This window comes from Aptenodytes forsteri, unplaced genomic scaffold, assembly GCF_000699145.1.
Source record: "Aptenodytes forsteri isolate BGI_AS27 unplaced genomic scaffold, ASM69914v1 Scaffold280, whole genome shotgun sequence".
In the NCBI taxonomy this organism is placed as follows: domain Eukaryota; kingdom Metazoa; phylum Chordata; class Aves; order Sphenisciformes; family Spheniscidae; genus Aptenodytes; species Aptenodytes forsteri.
The window spans coordinates 1,850,262-1,873,737 of record NW_008796042.1 but is presented as its reverse complement, the minus strand read 5'-3'; the positions used below and the strand labels follow the sequence as shown (position 1 = coordinate 1,873,737).

Here is a 23,476-nt window from a genome sequence, read left to right as displayed (position 1 = left end):
CGTTAACTCTGTTATCATTGTATCTCTTTAGATGCTCTGTGCCTCAGCAATAAATGCCTCCAATTATTTACATTATTGCATTAGGAAGACACTTATCCTGGCAGGTAGCCTGTTTGCCAAAACTCAACCAGCAGTTCAATGGTTCAAAAACTCAACCAGTTCAATGCCCAAGGTATAAACCTTCAAGGGTTTGTACGAGAAGGATTAGAAATGAACTACTGGGATTTAGCTAGAGGAACCAAGTACAGAGTAATTATACATAGAATTGGAACTCAAGGGACAATGGAGCACAGAGAATAAAAATTAGGAAATGAGAAGGGAAAAAAAGAAGCAGAACAGAGAAACAGAGGAAGTAAATAGGAAAATCTGAAAGAAAAAAAACAGATCAGTATGGCGGAGGGTCATGCAGATTAATACTTGGGGTGAAGTTGTTTAGAAAGGGTCAGGATTAGTATCTGGTGTCAGTTGTAGAGACCTGAAGTACCAGTCTATATCCTCAAGACAGAAAGTGACCAGGATAGTCTTTTGCTCAAAGCACTTAGAGTAGAAAGATGGCTTTTGTTTCACTGGAGGCTGAATATGTAAGTACATAGGAAAACGTGCCTTGTGTTTTATTCCCTCTCCCCACCATTTGTGTATCTTTTTTGCTCTCTGCTGTTCATTCTCTGCACTTACTATTTACTCTCACACACCTTCTATTGAAGGAAAACGGTTGTGCTCCGGGATTCCAATCCGCCATGGAGAAGGATGGGACGCAGAAGAGCCCTGCATCCAGCCACAGTCTCCTTCTTCAAACGAACAGTAAAAGCCAGAGGGAAGATTTTCTGCAAGAGGGAAAGACACACACACATACAGAAGAACCCAGGTGAGCTGAGGAGGAGACTCCTGGGCTCACAGAGAAGCTGCAGTGACTATTTCTGACCAGGTTGCTCAGGGCATGCGGGCACCCCCACAGCTACTCAGTCCTTTCGTGTGGAGTCATGTGTGTGCCTGACCATGGGGAGGGTGGTAGCAAGGGAAACAACCCCCAGATTGTGACTAAGTGACTCCCTACACACTTTGATGCATCTGAGTGAGAGGACACATCTCAGTGTACACTATGGGGACTCCTAAATACCTGGCCTCTACAGCTCCACAGGTATAAACCCACTCAAGGTTACAGCTTGGAGATGGCTTTCCTAACCACTGCTTCTGCAGCCCCATGGAGGGAAATCTTGGACAGGGATAAGCTGCTAACATTATTCCCCTCACTTACAGCTTAGGTCTCTAGTCAGCCCAGCTCAGCAATGTGACCTCTTCTCTCTGTGAGCACTGATGCTGTCTCAGGTAAAGCACTGAATCATTTTGTACCTCAGTTTTTGCACCTGTGGATCTGTTTGGTGAGATGAATGGATGAAAAGAGTATAGTTTATTTTAAGCCATACTTTCAGGCTTTGAAGCCCACTCATTCTGTCACTGGCTTGGGATTTCAGGCAAGTTTCCAGCTCCAAACAATAAAGATACATTAGCTTTTTGCCTTTAAATTAACTAGTTTTAAAGTAATACTTATCTCATTCGAAGCAGAAGGTAACTTCATGCCTTCTTCATCTCCTTCTCTACCTACATTGCAAGTTCTTCTTACAAAGGGTGCAAAGCACTGCTCCTCTTGCCCTGAGCCATACACTTATATTGCCATAGGTGAACATCCTCTACTCGGCCACGAATCCCACATTTCCTTCAAAACTCATGAAATAATTTTTCCCATCATCCTCAATAAACACTCACGGCCTCCCTAATTTCTACTGCTGTGTAGTTCTACCTTTGCATTTCTCTTCTTCAACATGAGGCCCGACTCTGTACTTATTGAGTAACCTCAGCAGAAAACAGACCTTGTAAAATGCCATGTAAAATCACAACCACTATAACATGATTTTCACTTTTAGTGAATCACTAACGATCCTTAATACAGATTCTGCACCCAGGGTGCAGCTGGCAATTTTGCCAGGTACCAGAAGGCTTCCCAGTAATAAAAGGGCACAAAATGGGTTTTACGGGGAAAAAGGTAGAGCACAAAGCTAGCCTGGCAGAATAAGGTGGCCTTTTAATATAGAGTTACGTTAGGCATTAAAGATGCCAGAAGAGAAGTAAAGAAGAGCAACCAGTCATTTTACCCTGCTATATAGACTAACTAGTCATTGGGGCTGGCAGTACAAAGCCCCTGAACAGGCTTGTTCCGTGGGGGTGGTCCTTGTTCCAATAAACCAGAAAAACTGCTGTGATGAACAGATGTAGCCAGAAAAGGGATGATGATATTCCTGACTTCTCAAAGTTTTTACACCATTGTGTACTCAAATCTGTACTAAAAACCAGTTTAGCCCATATGTGTTTTCTCCTTCCCTGTTCCCCTAAACTTCCCCTAAAACTGTGGGTTTTTTTGTTGTGGGTTGTTTTGGTTTTTTTTGAAAGAAAGGAAAATGAGACAAGAAATCTGTTTAAAATTGCAAGATAAAAATGAAATTTCATGTGCAAACACATTATAAACCCCCATATCCAGGAAATTAGTTTTTCCTTTCAACTGCTTGTCAAAATCAGAATACAAATTTCTTCACTTACAAAATGTAGGATAGACTACAAACTCCTAAAGCAAGAGGATGCGCTGGTCATGTGATAGTGGCAATTTCATGAGCTTCTCTATGAGAAGAGGAGACTCCTGAACTCAGATTTTGTTGTGATCATTAGGAATTTTTCCCTCTGAAATTTTCTATCTATGAAGTGAGGCACCAGTATCCAAACCCCAGATCATTCAAAATGTTTAAATATCAGCAGAACCCCCTGACTGACATTGCAGGTCAATTAAATACCTGCTCACAGGGCCTCAACTTTGACTCACACACCTCAAAAGGCAATTCATTGTCAGTGGCACATTCACCTACTCCTTGGTCTACCCTGAGAAAACAGCTGGGGAACACCACAACTACAGTGTCTAGTCTACGAGTATTTGATTTTTTAGGAGTCTGAATCACAACTCACTTCACAGAGGAAACTGAAACAAATCTTACATCTGTGGCTTTTCAGTAGGGCCAAATTTGAACCTGGAACCTGACATGGAGGCGAGAGCCATGTTTTATTGTTATTTTCTGCAAGCACCCAAATTTGTCATGAAAAGATCAAAACCTGTACTAGAGTTAAGGCTTTTTCAAGTTTTTCCTTTTAAAAATCTCCAAATTGATTCAGCCTAGTCCTTAAATGTGGAGCTGTTAAGCAGAGAGTTGCTTCCTTGTGTTTTACCCCTCTACAGAACTTGATTATATTTCATCGCGCAGCCCGAGGCTGGGATCCAAAGAAAATGACAAATTATAATGTGCCCTGAATTCCTACTGAAACAGCTTGGCTCGGTGTCCAACTGAATTCATTTCATGGCCATACGCTATCTAGGATGATGTAAACAAGTCAGAGCAGCAGGAGGAGTCATCTAAGTAGCAATCCCTGCCTGGAGGCCAGAAAAAGCTCACTGTCGATGACGAGTAAGGGCATAAATAAGAAGCTATTACTTTCACAGAAAATTTCATTCCTCCTCCACAAATTAATTTTTTATGAATTTTCAGATGTCCTGTGCACTGGATGCATTTTCTCTGCTGCTCTTTCTTACTTTGAATACATACAGTACCTATGATTCCACATATTGCTACTCCACAAAGAGCTCTTTGGCTAGCATTTTTCCATCAACGTGTACTTCTCAATTTTCTGAATGTTTATAATTCAAACTCACATTAGCGCAGACACTGCACTGATGAGGGAAAGCTAATCTGACTTCATTGGAAAATCAAGTAAACGTGGGGGCAGGAGTTACGCCTATTGAAACCTGCCATGTTGGATATTATCATTAGTGACAGAAACCTCAAAAAATTTAGACCTCAGAAAGATTAAGATGCAGCTTGTGGATACGGGACAGAGAATAGAGTAATCCAGTGAGATTGGAGCACTATGAGAACATAAGAGTCTCTGCTTTTATTTGAGTGATGAAGTAGAGAAAAGCTGTAGGGTGTTAAACTTGTTCCTAACCAAATATTTTCAAGCCTTCAGAATGATTTAGATTTTGCTTCAAAGGTAATTAAGTTCACTTTTTTTTAGCTTTAACACAGACTTTTCATCCTTTAATAGCAAGAAAAATTAGCAACTGGCATAATTTATGAAGTGGATGGAGCACACTCTTGATTCAAAACTAGGTGTAAATCAACCAGATACTATAGTTTAATCTTTTGGGTGAAATTCCAGACATATATTATAAAAGACACAAGCATAAAAGTCTACTCTGGTATGTATGGACCTTTACCAAATGTAGGAGGAAATCTCAGAAGGCAAAAAGATCACCTACTCAAAGAACTTAAAGAAGCCCATGAATCTTAAACATGAGTTTGTTTCAATGTCTGCCTCTATGCGAGCAAAGTTGGTCTGCCAAATTCTACCAGAAATGAAGCATAAAAAGGGAAAATACTTTTCAACACAGTCAACAAAGAGTTACCCTGTAATCCCAGAAGGCTTTGCTGAGTTCAGAACTACCAGAGGTTAGGATTTGTTGCTAGAGGTACAGCTTTTGATCAAGAAAGAAGCAAAAGGATTAGTGTATGCAAGACAAGAACCTTAAGAGAGCACTGTATGACAACAGGTTGCTACTTCATCATTTTGCTTGCAGGAAGACTCTGCTGGGCTGTATCTATCACTAGGACGTAAATGATTCCAGTGGTTTCTTCATGCATTTTTGCCTGGAAAGTAAACTGGCCCCTGTAGAATTAATTATCTATGCTTTTTTGGTCACTTGCTCATGTTATCACAAATTCAAACTTTATAGGTTCCTATTCTAGCTGCCATCTGGTCTTTTGACAGATGTGTGCATGCACTCCTCCAACCACATAGCACTGCCTGAGTCATTCCTTTCATGAATCAGATACTAGTCTTCCTTATCTCACCTGGCAATGTGTTTAACATCTTTAAATATTCAATGAGGCAAAGAGTGAAAATTACCCTATAACCCAGTGGTTATGAGATTTATTTGAAAGATGGAGGACATTACTTTCAATCCCTATTCCAGGTAAAATTTATAAAATGTGGAAGAGCAACCTCAGGAGAGACTTGAGTAACCCTTTTTCTTCTGAACTAGACCAGAACTCCAGACCACAATCTTGGAAACTCTCCATGGAAATAGGAAATATGGGTTCAAATTCACTTAGGCAGAAGACAGAATCAGTTCTGGGTTTGTCGTATCGTGGGTGAATCCTCTAAGTTCTGGGTCTTTAGATAATAAACTTACTATCAGCACCTCCATTCTTTTTAATTTTTTTTTTTAAATATATCCATTACTTTCCTAACATGCTTTGACTGATTAAGCAATATTTTCCCAGGTTGAAATTTTTTGGTGAATTTGAGACAGAAAGTAAAATAATTTTGGACTAGCCAAAAGTATATGCACTTTTTTTTCAGTAAAACTTTTATGTTTGCCCAGACTTACTGCCCTGCAACAAAAGATTACTGAACCAAAATCCAAGATATTGTCAGCTAAAAAGAGAAGTACAAAACTTCTGAAACAAATTCTCCCTTTCTGTAAAGCAGAGCTCTGCCAATCTATATTAGTAAATAATTTGAGTTTTCATCTCTGTCTTGTACCATACCAGCTGTGATTCTCTACTACAATAAGAGGAAGTATGTTATTTTTTTGCAGTAAGTTATAATCCATAAAAGCATGAATTTACTAGCAAAGACATAAGACCACCACTATCTGAAGTCTTAATGTGTGTCTGCAAAGTATGCTTCTGCAAAGTAATTTCCAGTGTGGCACTTCCATCAGTCTGTTAAACCTGTATGTCTGGTCCCAAATCAACACAGTTCGGCATCTAATTCCACATCTGCCTCTTTGAAGCCATCTTTTGCTCCTGCAAGAATATTTGATTATGACTCAAACAGCAATATGCTTTTCTCTAGGGGTCATCCCTCTCTGATTTTACACTCTCTACACAGACTAATTGGTTGCATGCAGAACAAGCACCGTGACATTTCATTGGCCATTAATAAGTAAAGAGATGTTAACAAACAGCTGGCGTTAGGGAGATTTTTTTCAGCTAAGAAACGAAAAAAAAAAAATCAAATGAATAGGAAGTTTTACACTCTCTACACAGACTAATTGGTTGCATGCAGAACAAGCACCGTGACATTTCATTGGCCATTAATAAGTAAAGAGATGTTAACAAACAGCTGGCGTTAGGGAGATTTTTTTCAGCTAAGAAACGAAAAAAAAAAAATCAAATGAATAGGAAGAAAAAAAAAAATCAGTCTTTTGCACAGCTAAAAGACTGTGAAAGGAAAAATACCCCATCATCTTGAAGCTCAAAGATAGAAGCCTTTGGTTAATGGTAATTTTAAAAGCTCTCCCCTCAGTTTTGAGCATGGCTACATCTTTTTCTGACAGCTCTTTCATGTAAGCAGAAGCATTTGGGAAACCCCTTTCTCTGCTTTATATATCTGAATCACTTTTTGCCACATTTGCAAAAAGCTGATGAAAACATCCGTGTTGCTCAGGAGCAAAATGACAACTGAAATGCTGAAAGATGACATATGTTTTGTGTTGGGCTGCTGTGCAGATGTAACTGACATCTAAAACATCAGACCATTTCTCTGTTTTGTGTATGAAGTTTATGCCAACAATATTCAACACAGTAAAGAGGCAAAAGCAGAGAAATCAGCCCTAGAACTGAGCAGGCTTGTAAGTGGATAAGCAGACATACCCACAACTCAAGCTCTTTCTAAGGCAAGCCTTTTTTTTTTTGTTGCTTGGGTGGAAGATGGTGCTTTTCAGGCCTTTTGTCTGGGAGTAAGAACTCTCATTTCCAGTACCTGTGGTTGAAAACAAGCCGTGTGGTCTTCTCCCCAAGCTAGGGAGTGACGCTCAGCTATACAGTCGGTTAAATATGTTCTGCTTTTTACATTTTCTCATTTACATTCTCAAAACATTCTTTGCTGACACAACGTAAGTGCTATACTGCTTTATGCAAATAGCTAGAGATGAATGCTGCATGGAGGGGGAAAAGGCAACCAAACCAACCCCTGTGGATAGCATATGTGAGAGAGGGGTTGGTCACTTTACTGACTGGCTAACCATGGGATACAGGGTGGCAGCTAGGGGCAAGAGCAGAGCCAGCCTCCTGATACGTGAATATGGATGAGACTCCAGCCACAGGCGCACCCAACATTTGAAAATAACAGGCAAGCATGTTCCTCTAGGCCTGCCCCATCCTATGGTGGTATTTAGTTTACATTCATGATTGGTACAGCTCCACCTTGTGAGGTCTGCTGTTCCCACTGGTATAGACAGGATTACCCTCACAAGGCAGAGCCATTTAGAGCAGAAAGACACAACAGTGTATCTGGACATATAGTTGATGGTAAATAATATGTCTCTCTACTTCCAATGACATGAAAATGCATTCAACCTACTGATTATCATAATTTACTAGGTTTTTTTAATTAAAGTGTAGAACACAATAGAAATACCATTATGAGGTTTTAGAGCTCTGTTTTAAAGCTCTTAGGCAAAAAGAAGGTTTCAAAACTACTAATATGAAGCGTTATTGGTTCTAAGGAGCTGCAAGTCCGCAGTGATGACACTGTTCCTATGAAAGCAAATTTCATGTTCACTGAGTGTGTGTCATTAATGAATATATTTTCAAATTGTAACAACGTCTAACATGATGGAGAAGCATATAATTTCAAGCTTTCAACTAGTTTACTAGATGATCCCAGGTCAAACCACTGTTCTCCACACCAATAAAATCTGTTACTGTATTTCTTTGTTAGCAGCAAAGAACTGGAATTTGCTAGAGGTTGTGTGTCACTCTTCTGTTAAGTTTATGCTAGAAACAGCAAAGGTCTGTTAGTCTAGACATCACCTATATCAACACAGCTTGTTTGAATTACCTTACCCAGATTCTCACCTGCTCTAGCTGTCGCATATGAAAGCTAAATTGAGAATAATTTCCTCTTCTATTCCAAAGGCTTTTGCTGGAACTGATATTTTGGTCAGGGAACACATTTTTTGCATACCAAATCAATGCAGCTCTGTCGACAAAAGTCCATAGGCTAGATCAGCTGTGACACATACACTTTAAATTGGTAAATGATGAACTCTCAACGATTATTTTTCTTGATATATTTGCCACGTGTATAACCATACGGCTGACAATCCACCACTCCTAACTATCTGTAGACTGGCAAAGGGGAAGACGCTGGAGGTAGAACATGCAGAGGTATAGAAAAAGAGAGAAGGCATCTTCAAGACGGTTAAAGGAAGGTCCTAAAGTATCTAGGTTATGCAGCACAATTACAAAGTATTTAGGCACAGCGAGTTTTCAGAAAACTGAGGTTGCTGTCTATCTTCTGCTGTATTTTATTAGACTACTGACTGCTGAAGAGAGGATAGAATACAAGAGGAATTACAAAGACACAGGAGTTGGTCAAAAGACAAGCTACTGGCTCTACTCATTTTTCATCTTACAATTTTTCTCCTTCCTCTCCCTTCTGCCACATGCTGTGCTACATTTTGATTAAAAGCTCTAACAAACTACACATTTCATAATTCTGTAAGGCATCTAGCTATTCAGGCTATACTTCCTTTGCATTTTTGATCAGGACTTTGGAAGAGATGAAGCACTAAGAGCATCTTAAGAACCTGCTGCAGAACTAATGCAGGCGGGTACAGGAACATATCAAATGGTCCGCTCCAGGCAGACATCCAGAGAAACTGCAGGTGTTATGGAGGATACTGGTCTTTTGATAGTACCAAATTAGTCTATTAGTGCTAAAGTCTCAGGCATTAAAAGTCAAAACAATCAATGCTTTTGGAAAAGGAGGATGCAGCCTGGGGGTTTGGATTTACTCACTGCACATATCTCCTTCATCTTCTCCCTTGGCGCAGTCCCTGATGAAGTCACACGCCTGCCCCAGCCTGATCGCCGTTCCATTCCAGCAGCTGAAGGAACCCTCCAGAGCCATTTTTGAGCCAGAAGCAGATCCTAGAGAAAAAGAAAACATAAACCACTTCAGATTACTGAATTGCCTTCCTCTCAACCAACAGGTCATAGGATCCTGGATAACACTGAAGGGGAGAACACCTTGTGAAATCCCCTCAATCCAATAATTACTTGATAAAGTAATTATTTTATTTTGTTTGACCTGTTTAATCTTGTCAAATATCTAATGGTCCACCTAACAGAGAACTTCAGTTCCACAGGAATTTCTGCTGTTTTAACTTGGAAGGCATCTCTGACCCTTGAAAAGAGGGTTGAAATCCTGCAGCCTGCTCTGTGGTACTTCTCAAGAACAACACAATACACATGATAGATTTTTAATTGTATGTGAATTTACTGCTAGACTGACAGTCCTGAAGACTGATATCCTCTCTCTCTAGCTCAGGAATGACATGGCTACATGGTTTGGAAAGAACACAAGCTTTCATCGCACACACCTGTCAACATGTATTACCTATGACTTGGATGTATCACGTTGTCATATTCTCTCTGCAACAGAGGAAACAGTCTGATCTCTGCTTGTAGTTTTCTTTCTCTTCTATACCCACTCCTGCTCCTGCATCCTGCACTCCCCTCCCCTTGAGTCAGGGAGCCCATAGCAGACTACATCTACCAAGACACAAAAATCACCAATTCATTTTTCCTATGCTAAGCAGCAAAAGGCGGCTGGCAATGTGGAAATGAGTCAACTCTTATGAAATGAGGTCACTGAACACTACAATCAGAGGCCAGTATCATCCATTCAGAAATGATCTTAAGTACTTGTCCCTTAGCACCGTCCTTTTCTGGAGACCCTTGATTCCCTTGACAGCTGAGAAGTCAGAGATCATCCAGCCCGATGGGTATGATTTTCCTTACTGTAGGAATTCTCTCATTCCGAGGTCTTTGATTGTAGTAAAGTGAGATCCTTAAAAAAAAAAAGTAAAAAGAAAAAAAAGGACTTGTCCTAAGAGACACATGCTCTAGATCAGCCACCTGGAAGGGGCAGGATTTAGTTCAGCAACATCCTACAGTCAGTACGTATGGAGGAGGCCAAGCCTGAGAAGTGCAAGAGCCCCTTCCACAAAAATCTGGGTGTAGATTCAATTCACCGAAACCTTCCTGACTCTCTGCAGAGATGTGCTTCTAGTTCACTACTCCCAGAAGGCAAGCCTAGAAGTACGAAGAGGTCTGCGCTGTGAATTCCCCACTGCAACAACTCCTGCTCTGTCTCATATTAAATGGGTAAATGCTCAAGATTAAACCAAAGCCTCTGGGCAGAGTGAGCCATTGTTTGCCTAACTCATCTGTGCTTGCTAAACAGCACAGCTACATCACGTTCTCTGGTACTACAGGGACTTGGGAATCACTGGTGATTCAATTAGATGTGCACTTGATACTTTTATTTATATTGCCTGCCAAAACTAAAAATTAATGAAGCATGTAGGAAAACAACCACTATTTCTCTTCAAGCTTATTTTATGGAGCAAATCAATTCAGGAGTGGGGGGAATACATGCCAAACCTTTTTAATAAAGGACCCCAGCTCCCAAAAAGGGTGCTCTGTGTTACTGTCAGCTCAATTTTTTTGACTGCCTTAGAGCAACTCTGGCTTGCCGCATACAGGCTGCACAGTGCCCTTGTATTTCAGTCAAGGTCAAGGCTGACTACAGGGGAGAGCTTTGCAGAAAAAATAGACCAAGTAACTCAGAGCTGGTTGCTGACAATTTCTGCAGGCCCCTTGGTAAGGGTTTAAGGCAATGAGAAGATATCCTCCTTGGCCTTGCCATGCTCCTTGCAAAAACGCACTCTTAGAGACATCGCTGAGAACCTTCCCCGTGTCGGAAGCAAAGCTCTTATGTCACAAGCCAGTCACAGCAGGCTCAGGTCAGTGTGCAAATGGATGCTAGAAAACTGTAAGAAGCGACTTTGGTAACTCAGTAGGTGATCCCTTCTCCTAGGGTTATGCAATGAATCTATATGGCACCATGTTGCTGGAAGTACCACCTAAAGAAAAGTTAAGAGACAAGGCCCAGAGCACTTCCATAAGGTTAGTAACATCATGACACTCTTAAAAAAGCTGAAGTCCTACTCAAACTCAGAAGAACTTTTGTCTCTCTGAATTACCCCACAGATGGTTTTGAAGAAATGCCCACATTTATTACCAGCTCTTGTGTCCCACTCAGTTTATCTGCAACCTTTTCAGCAATGTCCGTGTTTTATCCCAGCAGCTGCTGGGATATGATATGCAGAGATTCAGAGGAGGGGTTATCATAGGCAATGGAATTTTTCTGTTTACTCAATTCATTTAACTTTGTAAAGGCACTCAGTTTGCCAAGCACATGACTGCATTAACACTAATTATAATGGAACCAAGGCATTCAAGAGCACCTACTATCTTCCCAGGTGTCTTTGTTGCAGCCCAGGAACACAAATCTCCTGAAGTCAACTGACTGTGGTATTTAAAAGCTGTCAGTTGCAACTAGACATCAAGCAATTCCAGGAGCTTTTCCTCCAAAACAAAGCAGCAGATTTGCATACTCATTCATCTCTGCGGAGACGGGGCTTGAATTAGCTCAGATTTGCATTACACGCATATACACATGCTCCTTGTATAGGTTAGAGCACAAATAGCAAAGCTGCAGCCCGGGGAATGGCTGGGCTCTGTGACAGTGCATGATTTATTCCTGTCTCCTGTTTGCTTGCTTACTGCATGCACAAAGGCAAAATGAATGGGATAAAGGAGATGATTAACTAGTAAACCAAACAGATAGCCAAAGAAAGCCCAAATACAAATGACCCTTTTAATGGGCCACCTGATGCAGATGTTTGCATTCAAGCTCAAGGAAACTTAATTTTTAATTAAAATATTTTGTAAAAAAAATAGACATTTGATCTTTTCATTTCCAAGCCCCAGTCACTCCTGGCAAGGTGAGCCAGAATGACCTGCATCACTGAGTCAAATGGCCTGAACTCACACACAGATGATATGTAAGGAAAGGAAAATGAATGGTATCAAATAAGTATCAACGCAAAATTTGTGGGAGACATCCTTTATATTTACAGCAGTGTTTATGTAGCCAGTGGCATCCATAAATTATAGCAGTCATTAAGCTGTACCATGGCTGGCTTGGAGTCTTATAAATCATTATTTAAACAGCAACATTAAATAAATGGCATTTCAGGCTCTAAATTGAAAGGAGAAACCAACAACTCCTTGGGGAACAAGTGCTGACTTTGTACCTCACAGGTCCTGCTTCTGAACACAGTCCAGCCTTGGCAGTGTTCAAATCCAGTACCAGACCCTGGACACAAATGACAGCCTGGGCTCTCGACTGCCCATGCTTTTGGACTTAAGTTTCCATGTAGCAGATCAGCATGAAAGGGGAAAATCATGTGGCTCAGCCTAACGCAGGGTAAGCAACTTACTGCTCAGACTGTGGGGCCAAAGGGAATGTATTTCACTCCTCAGCAGATTTTCTCCGACTTGGGTTGCCTCTTCTCTCCTCCCCCCTCCCTTGATCAGCAAAGAAATCGAAGTGCGCTGGCAAGTTCTGGCATATCTGTCTCTGAGGAACATGGCCAGAAAGATTGCGATGTTTGATCAGTGCAAAATGGGAACCTTCACCTTACTGCCACCACAGCTGGCCAAGTGGGAGGGAAGACTGACATTCTTACAGATATTTCCAAAGATAAGGGTTATCTTGTAAACTGGCTACACTGCTAATTATCATGCAGGATTAATCAAGCTGAACATAATTATACCTTCACGTGTTACATTCAACTTCCCAGGCCATAATTTTTAATGCTACTGAAAGCTTTTGGGACCAACAGTCAGGTAAAGCCCTCCCACTCAGCGCGCATTAAAACAAGAGAGCTTAATAGGACAGTACTCAGTTGTTGTTAAAAACTCCTGTCATTTCTACTCTGCAAAAAAAGATGAACAAGCAATTGCAAAGACCTGGGATGAATGTGCACCCTCGTGAATGTTTTACCAAAAAGCAGCTGCTCTCTGGGCTGTCCCTGAGGAGTCTGGCTGGACACATCTGAATTGACTCCAACAGTTTTCAGGGCAAGACCCTGTATGCACACACGGTGAAAAACATTCATTTTTAAATACATGTATGTAGTAAGAAAAACCTACCCATGGAACTCCACCATGCTTATCTCACCATATGTGCTACCCCTCAAAAAAAGAGAAATTTTCCTATTATCTAATTACACCTCTTAAATAATATTTTCTAATGGGCTAGTGCTGCAGTCCATCGTTCCTCCACTAAACGCCACAAAAAAATCATGGATTGTGCAACCTCACTGACAATGCTTATCTGTCACAAGTATTTGTCATTAACTTCTCCATTTCATCTGCTCCTCCTTTGATTTGGGTTCAAGGCCTTGACTCAGAGATATTTAAAAAGAGAGTACTTGGGGGATTTAAAGGTTGTGTGAAACAAGAAAAAGCTGCTGTCTAGCTATAAAAGGATAGTGAGAATTCTGAGGAGTTTCTGATTATTGATTTTTCTATGACTCGCCATTTCTGATGGGCACATCCTTTCCTCACTCTTCATCTCCAACCCTCCAGCCTTATAGCAGTGCAGACATTTGAAGGCTGATAGCTCACTTGGTGCTGAGGATAGCCATATTCCAGGACAAAGTAAATTTTCTATTGATACAAGTCATTAATACCCCTGCTTCCACCACTAGAGAGGTTGGAAGGTATGAAATAAAGGAGGTAGGAAAGTGAAAGAAGAGAAAGACAAGTTCATGTTAAAGGGAACTGAAGCCATCCTTGGCAAATGGCCATTGAACTCCAACATGATATAGGGCAGATCACATAAATCAAAACTTTCACAGCTATCTACACTGCCCTCATTTTCCAGCCACCCAGCCCAGGACACCTGTATTCAGATCAGTAGAGAAGCCAAGTGGTCGCAGCTGCAAATGAGACCGGTAAGAGATACTTGGAAAACACAATGTCCTCAAAAAATGCTTTGAAAAAAGATTGGACTCTAGGTTTCTCACACCAGGCAGCCAAAATTAGTCAACGCTTCATAATTTCTGGCTTTAATCTTTGTAACAGCATCATTACTGTTGCTGTCATTGCCTAAGGATGCAAGTGAAGCCACATTTGTAGGAGGAGGCCATCTCTTTTTATTAGACTGCCTGATACAGGCAGAAAAAGCAGCCCATGTTTGTATATGTCTGAAAGCTTGCCCATTTTTCCAGTTATGTAAATTGTCTTTAATCTTCTTATTTAACTTCCTGGACGTAAAATGGGAATAAACTCATCACAAGAGCTCTATGATGTTCATTTCATTAACATTTGTAAGGAACTAAGATGTTACGATAACAGAGCCATGAAAAAACCTGTAAGGAAATTATTTACACTGTCTTCACAGTGCAGTTTGAATAATTTATGGTACAAAATGAACAGGGCCATATATCTGATGAAGGCAGGACAGAGGACAGTAAATAAATTCCCACTGAGGGAGCACCCCCTGCCCTCCGTGCTAAGGGCGCAGCATTACCACAGTAAGCTACTCCAAGGTGAGAAATCTTGCTCATTAGAGCCATGTACAAACAGAATTTTAATTTCACAGAAAATACCAACATTTCAAAATGTATCTAACCATAAAATAAAAATGCCCAAATTTCTCACAGAACAAAAGTTTCAAAACAATTCTAGGTTGGAAATACTGACTTAAGAGGTTTCAACACATAACTAAATATTGTCATAAACCCAACAAATCTGAAAACATGTGAATTCAGACAAAGATAAAATGTTGGGCAAGGAAACTCAAGTGGAAACTTACTCGTTTGGAACTCACTCATGTCAATAATTCAGCCAGCTCAGTTCTAACACGCTCTCCCTTTCTGCTGCTGCTGCTTCAAAGTAGGGATGTTATGCTTAGTATACAAATTTTAAAACATCTGCTCCTTCAGCCTTGCCTAATGCCAGTATGATTGCTTACACTGAAGAAAGCCTCACAGCACACCTGAGGAGCCGGCACTTGTTCACTGCCACGTTTCAGTAGCATGAACTTTCTACGGAGCCGTACAACATTCAGACTAGCCAGGCCCTCTGCGTTCTCTTGGAAATGCTTTTGACCAGGTCTAGTTAGTTTTCCTACCTTTTGATTGAATGACTTCCCAACATTAATGTTGGTGTGATGTAGATTTCCTGAATTTCCAGCAACAACTAGCTTCCTTAAAACTATAATGAAATAAGAATGTGGAATAAGAAAGTTAGCTATATTTCACACTTTCTCATTTTTCAATTAGGGAAGTTGACTGAGGATCTAATATTTATCTTCATAGCTCCTGAGACAGCAAATAATTGCTGAGTGCAATAAATGACATGATAATGTTTTCCCCTATTAATCTTGCAAAAAATCTAGCTGCTTTTTTGGGTTTTTTAGGGCTCATGGTAACATATGTAATTTTTCCTGTGATTTGCTTACCAATCAATAAGCAGCTCCAACAGCACATCCAAAAATTAATAGTAAGCAAGTAAATAGCAGCAGCGAATTGTACAAAAGAAATGTGATTTTTCCAGCATGCAGTGGTACCTACATATTCTGTGGTATCTACAAAATTGAAAAGGGCCAAAGAGATGGAAAATACGTATTCCCAAATACCTATGAAACACTGTGTATGCATAGTCATTGGACTTTTTTTTAATTTCATCTCACACAGCAGATCTTTAAGGTTTTCATCCCTAAATATGAACATCCTGACTTAGAACAATACAATGGGATAGAGTAATTTTGTTAAAATCCCAAATCTCATTTCTTTTGGTTGCTTTTTGTTGCCCTTGTTTCAATACCAGACTGCATTTGCTATTTGATTCCCTTTTCTCTCAGGTACCATTGCATCTTCGTGAGATTAAAAAAACCAACATAACAACACCCCTCCCTCCCCCCCCCAGCTTTCATACCTCTCCTAAAAGCAGTGATTACTGTATTTGTAACAGTAAGCAACTGGTTAAAAAAAGACCAAAAAAAACTTTCCTGTGATTTTGTGAATTTTTCAAAATACAAACCTTGAAGAGGGAAAATAAAAAGGTCCAACTTCTATTATTAGCTCTGCCATTCCCATCAGATCTCTCTGGGTCTGAACAGGCTATGAGACCAGCTGTTATGAGCCAGCAACCTTACCCACAGGGAACACTGGCCAGACTGATTGGTAGCTCACTGGAAGATGAATGCTGCTTGCCACATGCGGCGGACACTGACAAAATCATGAGCTGGTTAAGATCTCTAAGCTTATTTATAGATAACAAGAGCAGATTTAACACAGGCCCACTCTCAACATCAGACATGGAACTGGGTATGAAATAAAACAAGCCTACTGGAGGTCATGAAAATAGTGCTTCCAAACTTCACGCATGCCTCTTTTTGGGTAAACTGTAAGAGTTGATTAGATAGGAAATATATGTAGTTTTTCACATTTTGCTTCCTAGAAGGCTGGGTTCAAATCCACTTTCAATTACTCGAGTGAATTTTATCTTTGCCTGTTCAGGCTCCCCAATACCAAGCACAACCAACACTGCCACTGCACATAGTGAATTTTTTTCCCATTCTTGTTTCTTAAAAACACCACATAAAGAAAAACATCACTAACATTTTAAAGATGAGGAAACTAAGGCACACACCAACCAATTTCAAATAATGAAATGAGACTGTAAATTGCCCAAATCAGACTTAACTCTCTGACTCCTGTTCCAACCTCTGCCAGTTGGACTGAAGTTGGCCAGATCTAAGAAAATAAGCTACAGAAAGGAGAGACTGGAGAAGATTGCTTGGCTCATCAAGAGCTGATTCCACACAGGTCAGATGTAACCTCTCTCTGAACCCTGCAATAGTTGCATCTCAGTAATCTCTGTCACGCGCTTTTAGCACTGCCAAACCAGTCAGAGGTACATTTGTATGCCTTGTCATGAAAAACACAAATAGAGGTATGACACTTAATTGCATTCAAACATCATTTTAGATAGGAATCATATTTTTCGTTTCTAAAATGCAATTCTGCTTCTATAACTGTTTAAAGCAGTATCTCTCCTTTAGCTAGCAGTATCTCTTCTTTAGCTGTCAGCAGTATTAAATTAAGGTTTATGGCCTTACTGCAGATCAGTTGCTGGGGGAGATGGGTGGAATATCACAAATCAGCACAATCATGAGCATGCGTATGTGGTCCCTTTCAGCAGGGTGCAGTGGATGCATCCTCACATCACAGCCAAACGTTTACTGTGCAAAGCAGTGGCCCCACAGTGGAAGAGCAATAGTTGTTCCAGGTAGAAGCAGAAGCTTGCTGGGGAAGAAAATTTCATGTCGTGCCCGTCTGCACTGTGCTAACCGCTGCAAAACTCTGTAGTTGTTTAAGTGCAACAAATTGTTGTCAAGGAGCTAATTTCCACTTTGTTCAAAAACTGAGCAAGAATACCTCAAAAACTCAAAGCATAAGCAAAATGAAATTGCACATGAGCACTTGCTGCGAGGGAGAGCAATAGTACTGGTGACACATAACAGCTTTGCCACTGGAAGGGACTTAATGTGGATGGAGGCTATCCAGCTTTCAGTTCTAGGGAAGCAAAAAGAAACACTGCAGTGTTACCCTACCTCCACACATCCCTGAACATTAGTATGTTGGTGGAGGCTATGACTCACTGGTGACTCTTCCAGCTGAATGCACTGAAAACTGCCTACATCTCAGTGCTTTGAAGCCAGTCCAAAGGGATAGAGAAGTAGCAGTTCTTTGCCCTTGTGTATCAGGCTGTGCTTCAAGGCCTTGCTACACTTGAATAAAATTATCCCAGGAGCAAAGCTGCTGAAGGTTAACGGCCCTCAGCATCAAAAAAAGCCTGGAGAAGAACTCCTTCCTCAAGCCTGTCTCTCTGCCGGAGGATCTCTGCTAACCCTTGAACATGTGGAAGACTTACGGATTGGGAATGCTTACAGAAAAAAACCCAGATGTCAGTGAAGAACACAGTGATTAGCTCTGTGTAAGCCAAGGTACATACTGAAGATATTAGGGAAAAAACACAAGAAAGGATGACATTACAATTCCAAGACGACCCAGGTTTCAGGCAGTCTCTCTACTGTCTTGTGGCATGCTAAAAGACACTTTGGTTAATGCTTTCCATGCAAGATCTCTTTCCCAAACATATACTGAGGTGCAGAGAGAATTGTAAGAGTTGACCAGTATCATTACTCAGAATTACCATGCCCTGAGGATGAGAAGCCTGTGGGTTGCTAGCCACAGTAGAATAGCTAGACAAATGTTAAATAATATTAAAATGGCTTTTTATTATTTTTAATACTGTGATAGGAATCTTAATAAAACAGTTGCTATGTGTAAAGGCAGATCAAGGAGACAGAACATGTCTTACATCTGTCTCTATGACTCTAGGTTTTCTTTAAGATCTTTACCCTTCAATGAGTAGACTGTGCAATCAAACTCTCAGAAGACTTTACACATGTACTCAGAACTGACAGCCATTTCTTTTATAGTTCTCATCTTCAAATTTGGCACCATAAAATGCATGCCAACCCAAAATATTCCTTTATATCCACTTTGTCAATAGGCTTTCTGTTGAGTGCAAGCTCCCCTTCAAGGTTCTTCCACCCCTTCTTCCCCCCCATTTTGCTAACTGATTCAGCTGGCCATTAATTAATCTCTTAACTATCATCAGCAATAGTATTAAATTCTCACAAATTTACTACTGCTGTTATTATGTAAAATGCTCCTCCCAGCTGAGTAGGTTTCAGCAAAGCGTTAACACCTTGTTGACTCTAGATAAATCTATTTATACAATGCAAATGTACCTCTTCCTGGCAGACAAATCCTTTATAACTAAATCCTTTATAACTGCAAAACAATTCATTATACAAAATAGAGAAGTAGGAGGACACACAGCTTACTGCTCATTCTTCATCAAGACCTAGCAAACATAAACATTTGGGTACAAAACAAGTAATAAAAAGAGAATATGAAACAGGGGTTGCTAGCCCCACTGCAAAGGAAATGGGGTTAGTCTGGTTTTGTGGCAAACAGGAGTAGTACGCTACACGTGAATAATTATGGGAAGGTCCAGAAAGGAGGAGCAGAGCACATGGAAATGACATACAGAACCCAACCCAGCCATACATGCGTAGTATTCTGACTGACTTGGCATCAAAAACCAATTAGTTCCTTATAAGGAACTAAGAAAAGAGAAATATAAACCAATTTCAGGAAATAATGAAATTCTGTATACTCTCCACCAAAGATCTACTGGATTGTGGCGCAGTTTCAAAGGAGATGTTGCGGAAGAAATACATCAGTTTAGGAGAGGGTAACAGTTAACAAGCTGAACTGGACCGGACTCACTCAACAGCACAAACTGCACAAACACACTGAATAATAAAAAAGAACCACCAAACTTTATTTTGGCCAAAAAATGGACTAAGGGAGACCTAAAAGGTATTTTACATTTACACGTGTCTACACTTGGTCTTGAAGTATCAATTTAAAAGACCAAATAATGATTAACATCAATTTTCGTAGGCATTTCATCAAGTCTTATCTCTGAGCAGCAGCCATCTTGGGGAGGTCAGACATCTTAGGGAACACAAACTCTCCTGTTTTTTACTGTGATCCACTGGTTGCTCTGTATTTTACTTCTGTTCATCTTAAGCTGCCCATGGTCCTCTCTGTGGTATAGTTAAGTTATACTGAGTGCAAAGGTGTTAGATACCCACCATATATTTTTTACAGAGAGAACAGTTAAAATACCTGACTTCCAGCCCTCCCAGGGCTTTAACTTAATGGGATGTGGATGCAGTTCCCCAGCTATAATGAATGTCACTGGCCAACTACTCACCACTGCAGTACCTCAAAGCCTGGAATGTAACCCATAGCGCACGGGGAATCTACATTCAGAAAGTTTAGTGAAATACTATCACCAAAATCAACTGCCCTGGAATTTGTACTTAAACCAGGAAAAATGCCTTGCCTCCTTTTCCAGGATTTCTTGATAAACAGCAGCAGGACTCTTAGGTGGCAGTAGTTACAGTAAAGGCTCTCAACTCTACTTTGACCATGCCCTTCATTCCCATCCCACAGGTAATTACTGCTGCTTTTTAGTGAGCAATATTTTAAACAGTCTGTCAATGAGGTATCACAAAGATGATAGAAGTGCCTTGCCCTAGCATCTAATATGGATAAAATCAGTGATCCACTGTCCCACAGGTGGTAACACAGTCAGAAAGCTGAGAGGCCTCTGAGTCCACAGCAGTCAGGTCTTTCTGGGCAACAGCCACTGCATTCTCTGAAACGTTTTCAGCAGAACAGTAGGACAGCTAAGCAAACTAAGAGCTGGCAAAGATAGGGTGACAAATCCAAATTACCAGCCCCTTGTGTGAGAAGCAGTTTCATCACAGAGTAGCAATTCAAGTTTTCTCCGCGCTGCGAGAACTTATCCATCCTATGTCCATTTTACCTCCCTCTCCTGTTCAGTCCAGTGACAATCCTGCTGGGAAGGTCTCTGGACAACTTTGTTCATCTCTGCTAGCAAAAAGTAGAAGTGAAAGGTATCTCACAGCAGTCACTAGGCCTCTTCCAGGTAGACCATGACTAAGTTACCAGCTCATCCAGGATATTCTTGGGAATAAAAAGCCTGGCATCCTTTTCCCAATACCCAACAAAAGGAAGAAAGAATTAAATAACCAAGGACTGAGCACAAAACAGCCAAAACACAGCAGCCTAGCATCGTTTTTTGAGGTACTTCAAACCAGCACTCCATTTGTGTGTGCAGGGGCCTTGAATTGCTAGCAAACTACCTTCAGAAATGCTGCCTATCAAATAAGGAATCTGACAGTCAGGATTTCCAAACTGTCTCTTACGCTGTGACCTTGGATAAGTCTCTTCACTTTTTCAAGCTTCCATCTTGCTGCCTGTGACAGAAAGAAATAACACTTTGTGGGGGATATGTGGCCTTGCTATTGTTTAGAACTAGCACTATGTGAATAGCGTATTTTTGTTTGCACAGGAAAAAAAAAAAATCTCATTTTTAAGAGCTATCTAAAATGAAAATGTCCCCTGCAGAAGAAAAATGTTTGCTCAGCATTACTCCAAAAGATCTTATTTGACCTGAAATAAAATATTGGTTAGCTCCAGGAAACTTGCTGTTGTTCAAAATTTGTTTCATTTCAGGTATTTCATCCTTCCTTTATGCCTTTTAACATAGTTTTAAATAAAAAAACCCTGAAGTCCAGGGAAAAGGTGTTAAAATCTAGTTTCTTCCCTTACTTTTTTTTGTGTCTAAACGTTCACTTACTAAGTTTGACCAGAATTTTGAATAGCTTTGTCCCACTTAGTTGCATTTTTAACAAACCTAGAATAAAAATGGAGATGCTGCTTACCCTTGTGTAACACATGGAGACTCTCAAGTGAAAGGCTATATTGAGTGTAACACTAAATGCTAATCACAAGCACGGAGGATGACAGAATCACTTGAATCATTACCACATGCTAATGCAGCATCTGTCTGAGTAAGCCCTGGGTCATTTCAGCTTGGTCCTGTCCCCTGAAATCTACTCACTCAGTGCACCAAAGAGACAACTTTTTACCATGTTAGCACTGACAGGACTGACAACATTCTCTCCATTTGGCATGTATTAAAATGTGCAAATATTAGCAAAACACAGATTTAACTGAGGGAACCTCAGATTTGGAGAGTAGTAAAAAACAACAATGAAGCCTGCACAGTTTCACATGAGCACTATGGAAGTATTACGCTGCTATTGCTTTCTCAGTGAGAAGCAGTATGGAAAACAGTTAATGTAAACTCAACATTAAAAATTTCACTGACAATTAAGGAGACAGATTAAACTGATCTACATGCAATCCGCAAACTGATTTGGCGTTCACTGATTAATGCAGTAAATTAGATACTAACATCTCACATGCAATGTTGTAAATCACTAACTTCACTCAGCAATGTATATGTGGTGTCAAACAATGTTTGATGCTGTGTAAGTTATTAAATTTTCCATAGATGAAGCACTGAGTATCTATTACAGTTTCAGGATGAGATTACAAACAGAGACTTCAATTTCTGACCAAAATTACTTCCAGACTTTGTCACTGGAGTAATTGATACTATTATAACTGCTCAGATTTCCAAAATTCAAGTGGAAATTGCTTTTCATTGTAGTGGAAAATAGCAATAGAAACCTACCAGTACCAAGTCTGGACCCAAGCTTCTTTTTAGTGGACATGCATTTGAAGGTGGAGAGATGCTTTAGAAACGTAATCTATTTCTCCAAAAAGGTGCTTTCAAGAAATGGCCATCTCTGAGTTCTGCTGATACTCAATACAATACAGATCTGCTGCTTGAAGAAACTGCAGCAAGAACTGCCACAGAAGGGCCCTGAGATCTGTTACAAGTATTTGGCCCAACTACTGCAAACAAGGCAGAGTCCCCCTCTTAAGCTTTTCTGCAGGTGTTACTCTCCATGAGTCAACAGACCCCAAGTACTTTCAACTATACAGTCACAAATTCACAAGGTGAAGGTACTCCCCTCCACATATCCCAGGCAGTGCAAGGCTCTAGCCTTAGCAACAACAGTTCAGCTCACGGTTATCAACACTAATGAGTTAAACTGGACTGTAACGAGATCCTGGAGTTATTTGGAGCTGTGGTACAGGTAAGTCCCTTTGGTTGCAGGCAGACATCCTCTCCCAGCTGCATTGGCAGGAAAGGTTATTGCCTCCATCTGTTCAGGATTGCTTTCCTTCCTGATCCGCTGATGAAGCAGCATGTGCAAGTACTCCCTAATTCATTTCAGGCAAAGTCAGACAGGTGAGGCCAAAACAACAGTTCTTACCTACTCAAGGATTTTATGTTAACCTGTCTCATTTTCAAATGGCAGCTGCTCTCTGGGCTGCATTAAAACATCTTACAGACTCTTGTGATGTGCTTAAAGACTAGGGGAACAAAGCCACAATACAGTGGTGCTACAAGGTAAAGGAGCAACTCAGTGGCTGTGCTCTAGTCACTTTTAAAAAATGTCATTCTAATATGTGAGATACTTCTGATACATGATAATATTCTTACTATTCCATGCAAAGCAACTTATGGAAGAGGGAGTATTTCCCTTTCCTTTTCTTAAAGAGGGCATACTGTGGAACATCAGACTGCTAACTCCCATTACCTTTGCAGCTTTGGGAAAACTTGTAAACACAGCTTGGTCTTGATCTGTGATCATAGAATCATAGAATCATTGAGGTTGGAAAAGACCTCTAAGATCATCGAGTCCAACCATTGACCCAACACCACCATGCCCACTAAACCATGTCCCTAAGTGCCTCATCTACTCGTCTTTTAAATACCTCCAGGGATGGGGACTCCACCACTTCCCTGGGCAGCCTGTTCCAATGTTTAACCACTCTTTCAGTAAAGAA

At 40.5% G+C, this 23,476-nt stretch overlaps 1 protein-coding gene across 1 annotated transcript in view; it reads right to left on the bottom strand.

The window, feature by feature from the left end:
* The window catches only part of ALK (anaplastic lymphoma receptor tyrosine kinase), a 245,971-nt gene that overhangs the window by 72,642 nt on the left and 149,853 nt on the right, over window positions 1-23,476 (bottom strand). Inside the window, exons 5-6 of the mRNA XM_019473734.1 lie at window positions 8,907-9,038; window positions 693-824 (exon numbers count right to left, since the gene is read on the bottom strand). Of these exons, the coding sequence (XP_019329279.1) occupies window positions 693-824; window positions 8,907-9,038 (264 nt within the window). The remainder of the gene's footprint in view (window positions 1-692; window positions 825-8,906; window positions 9,039-23,476) is intronic.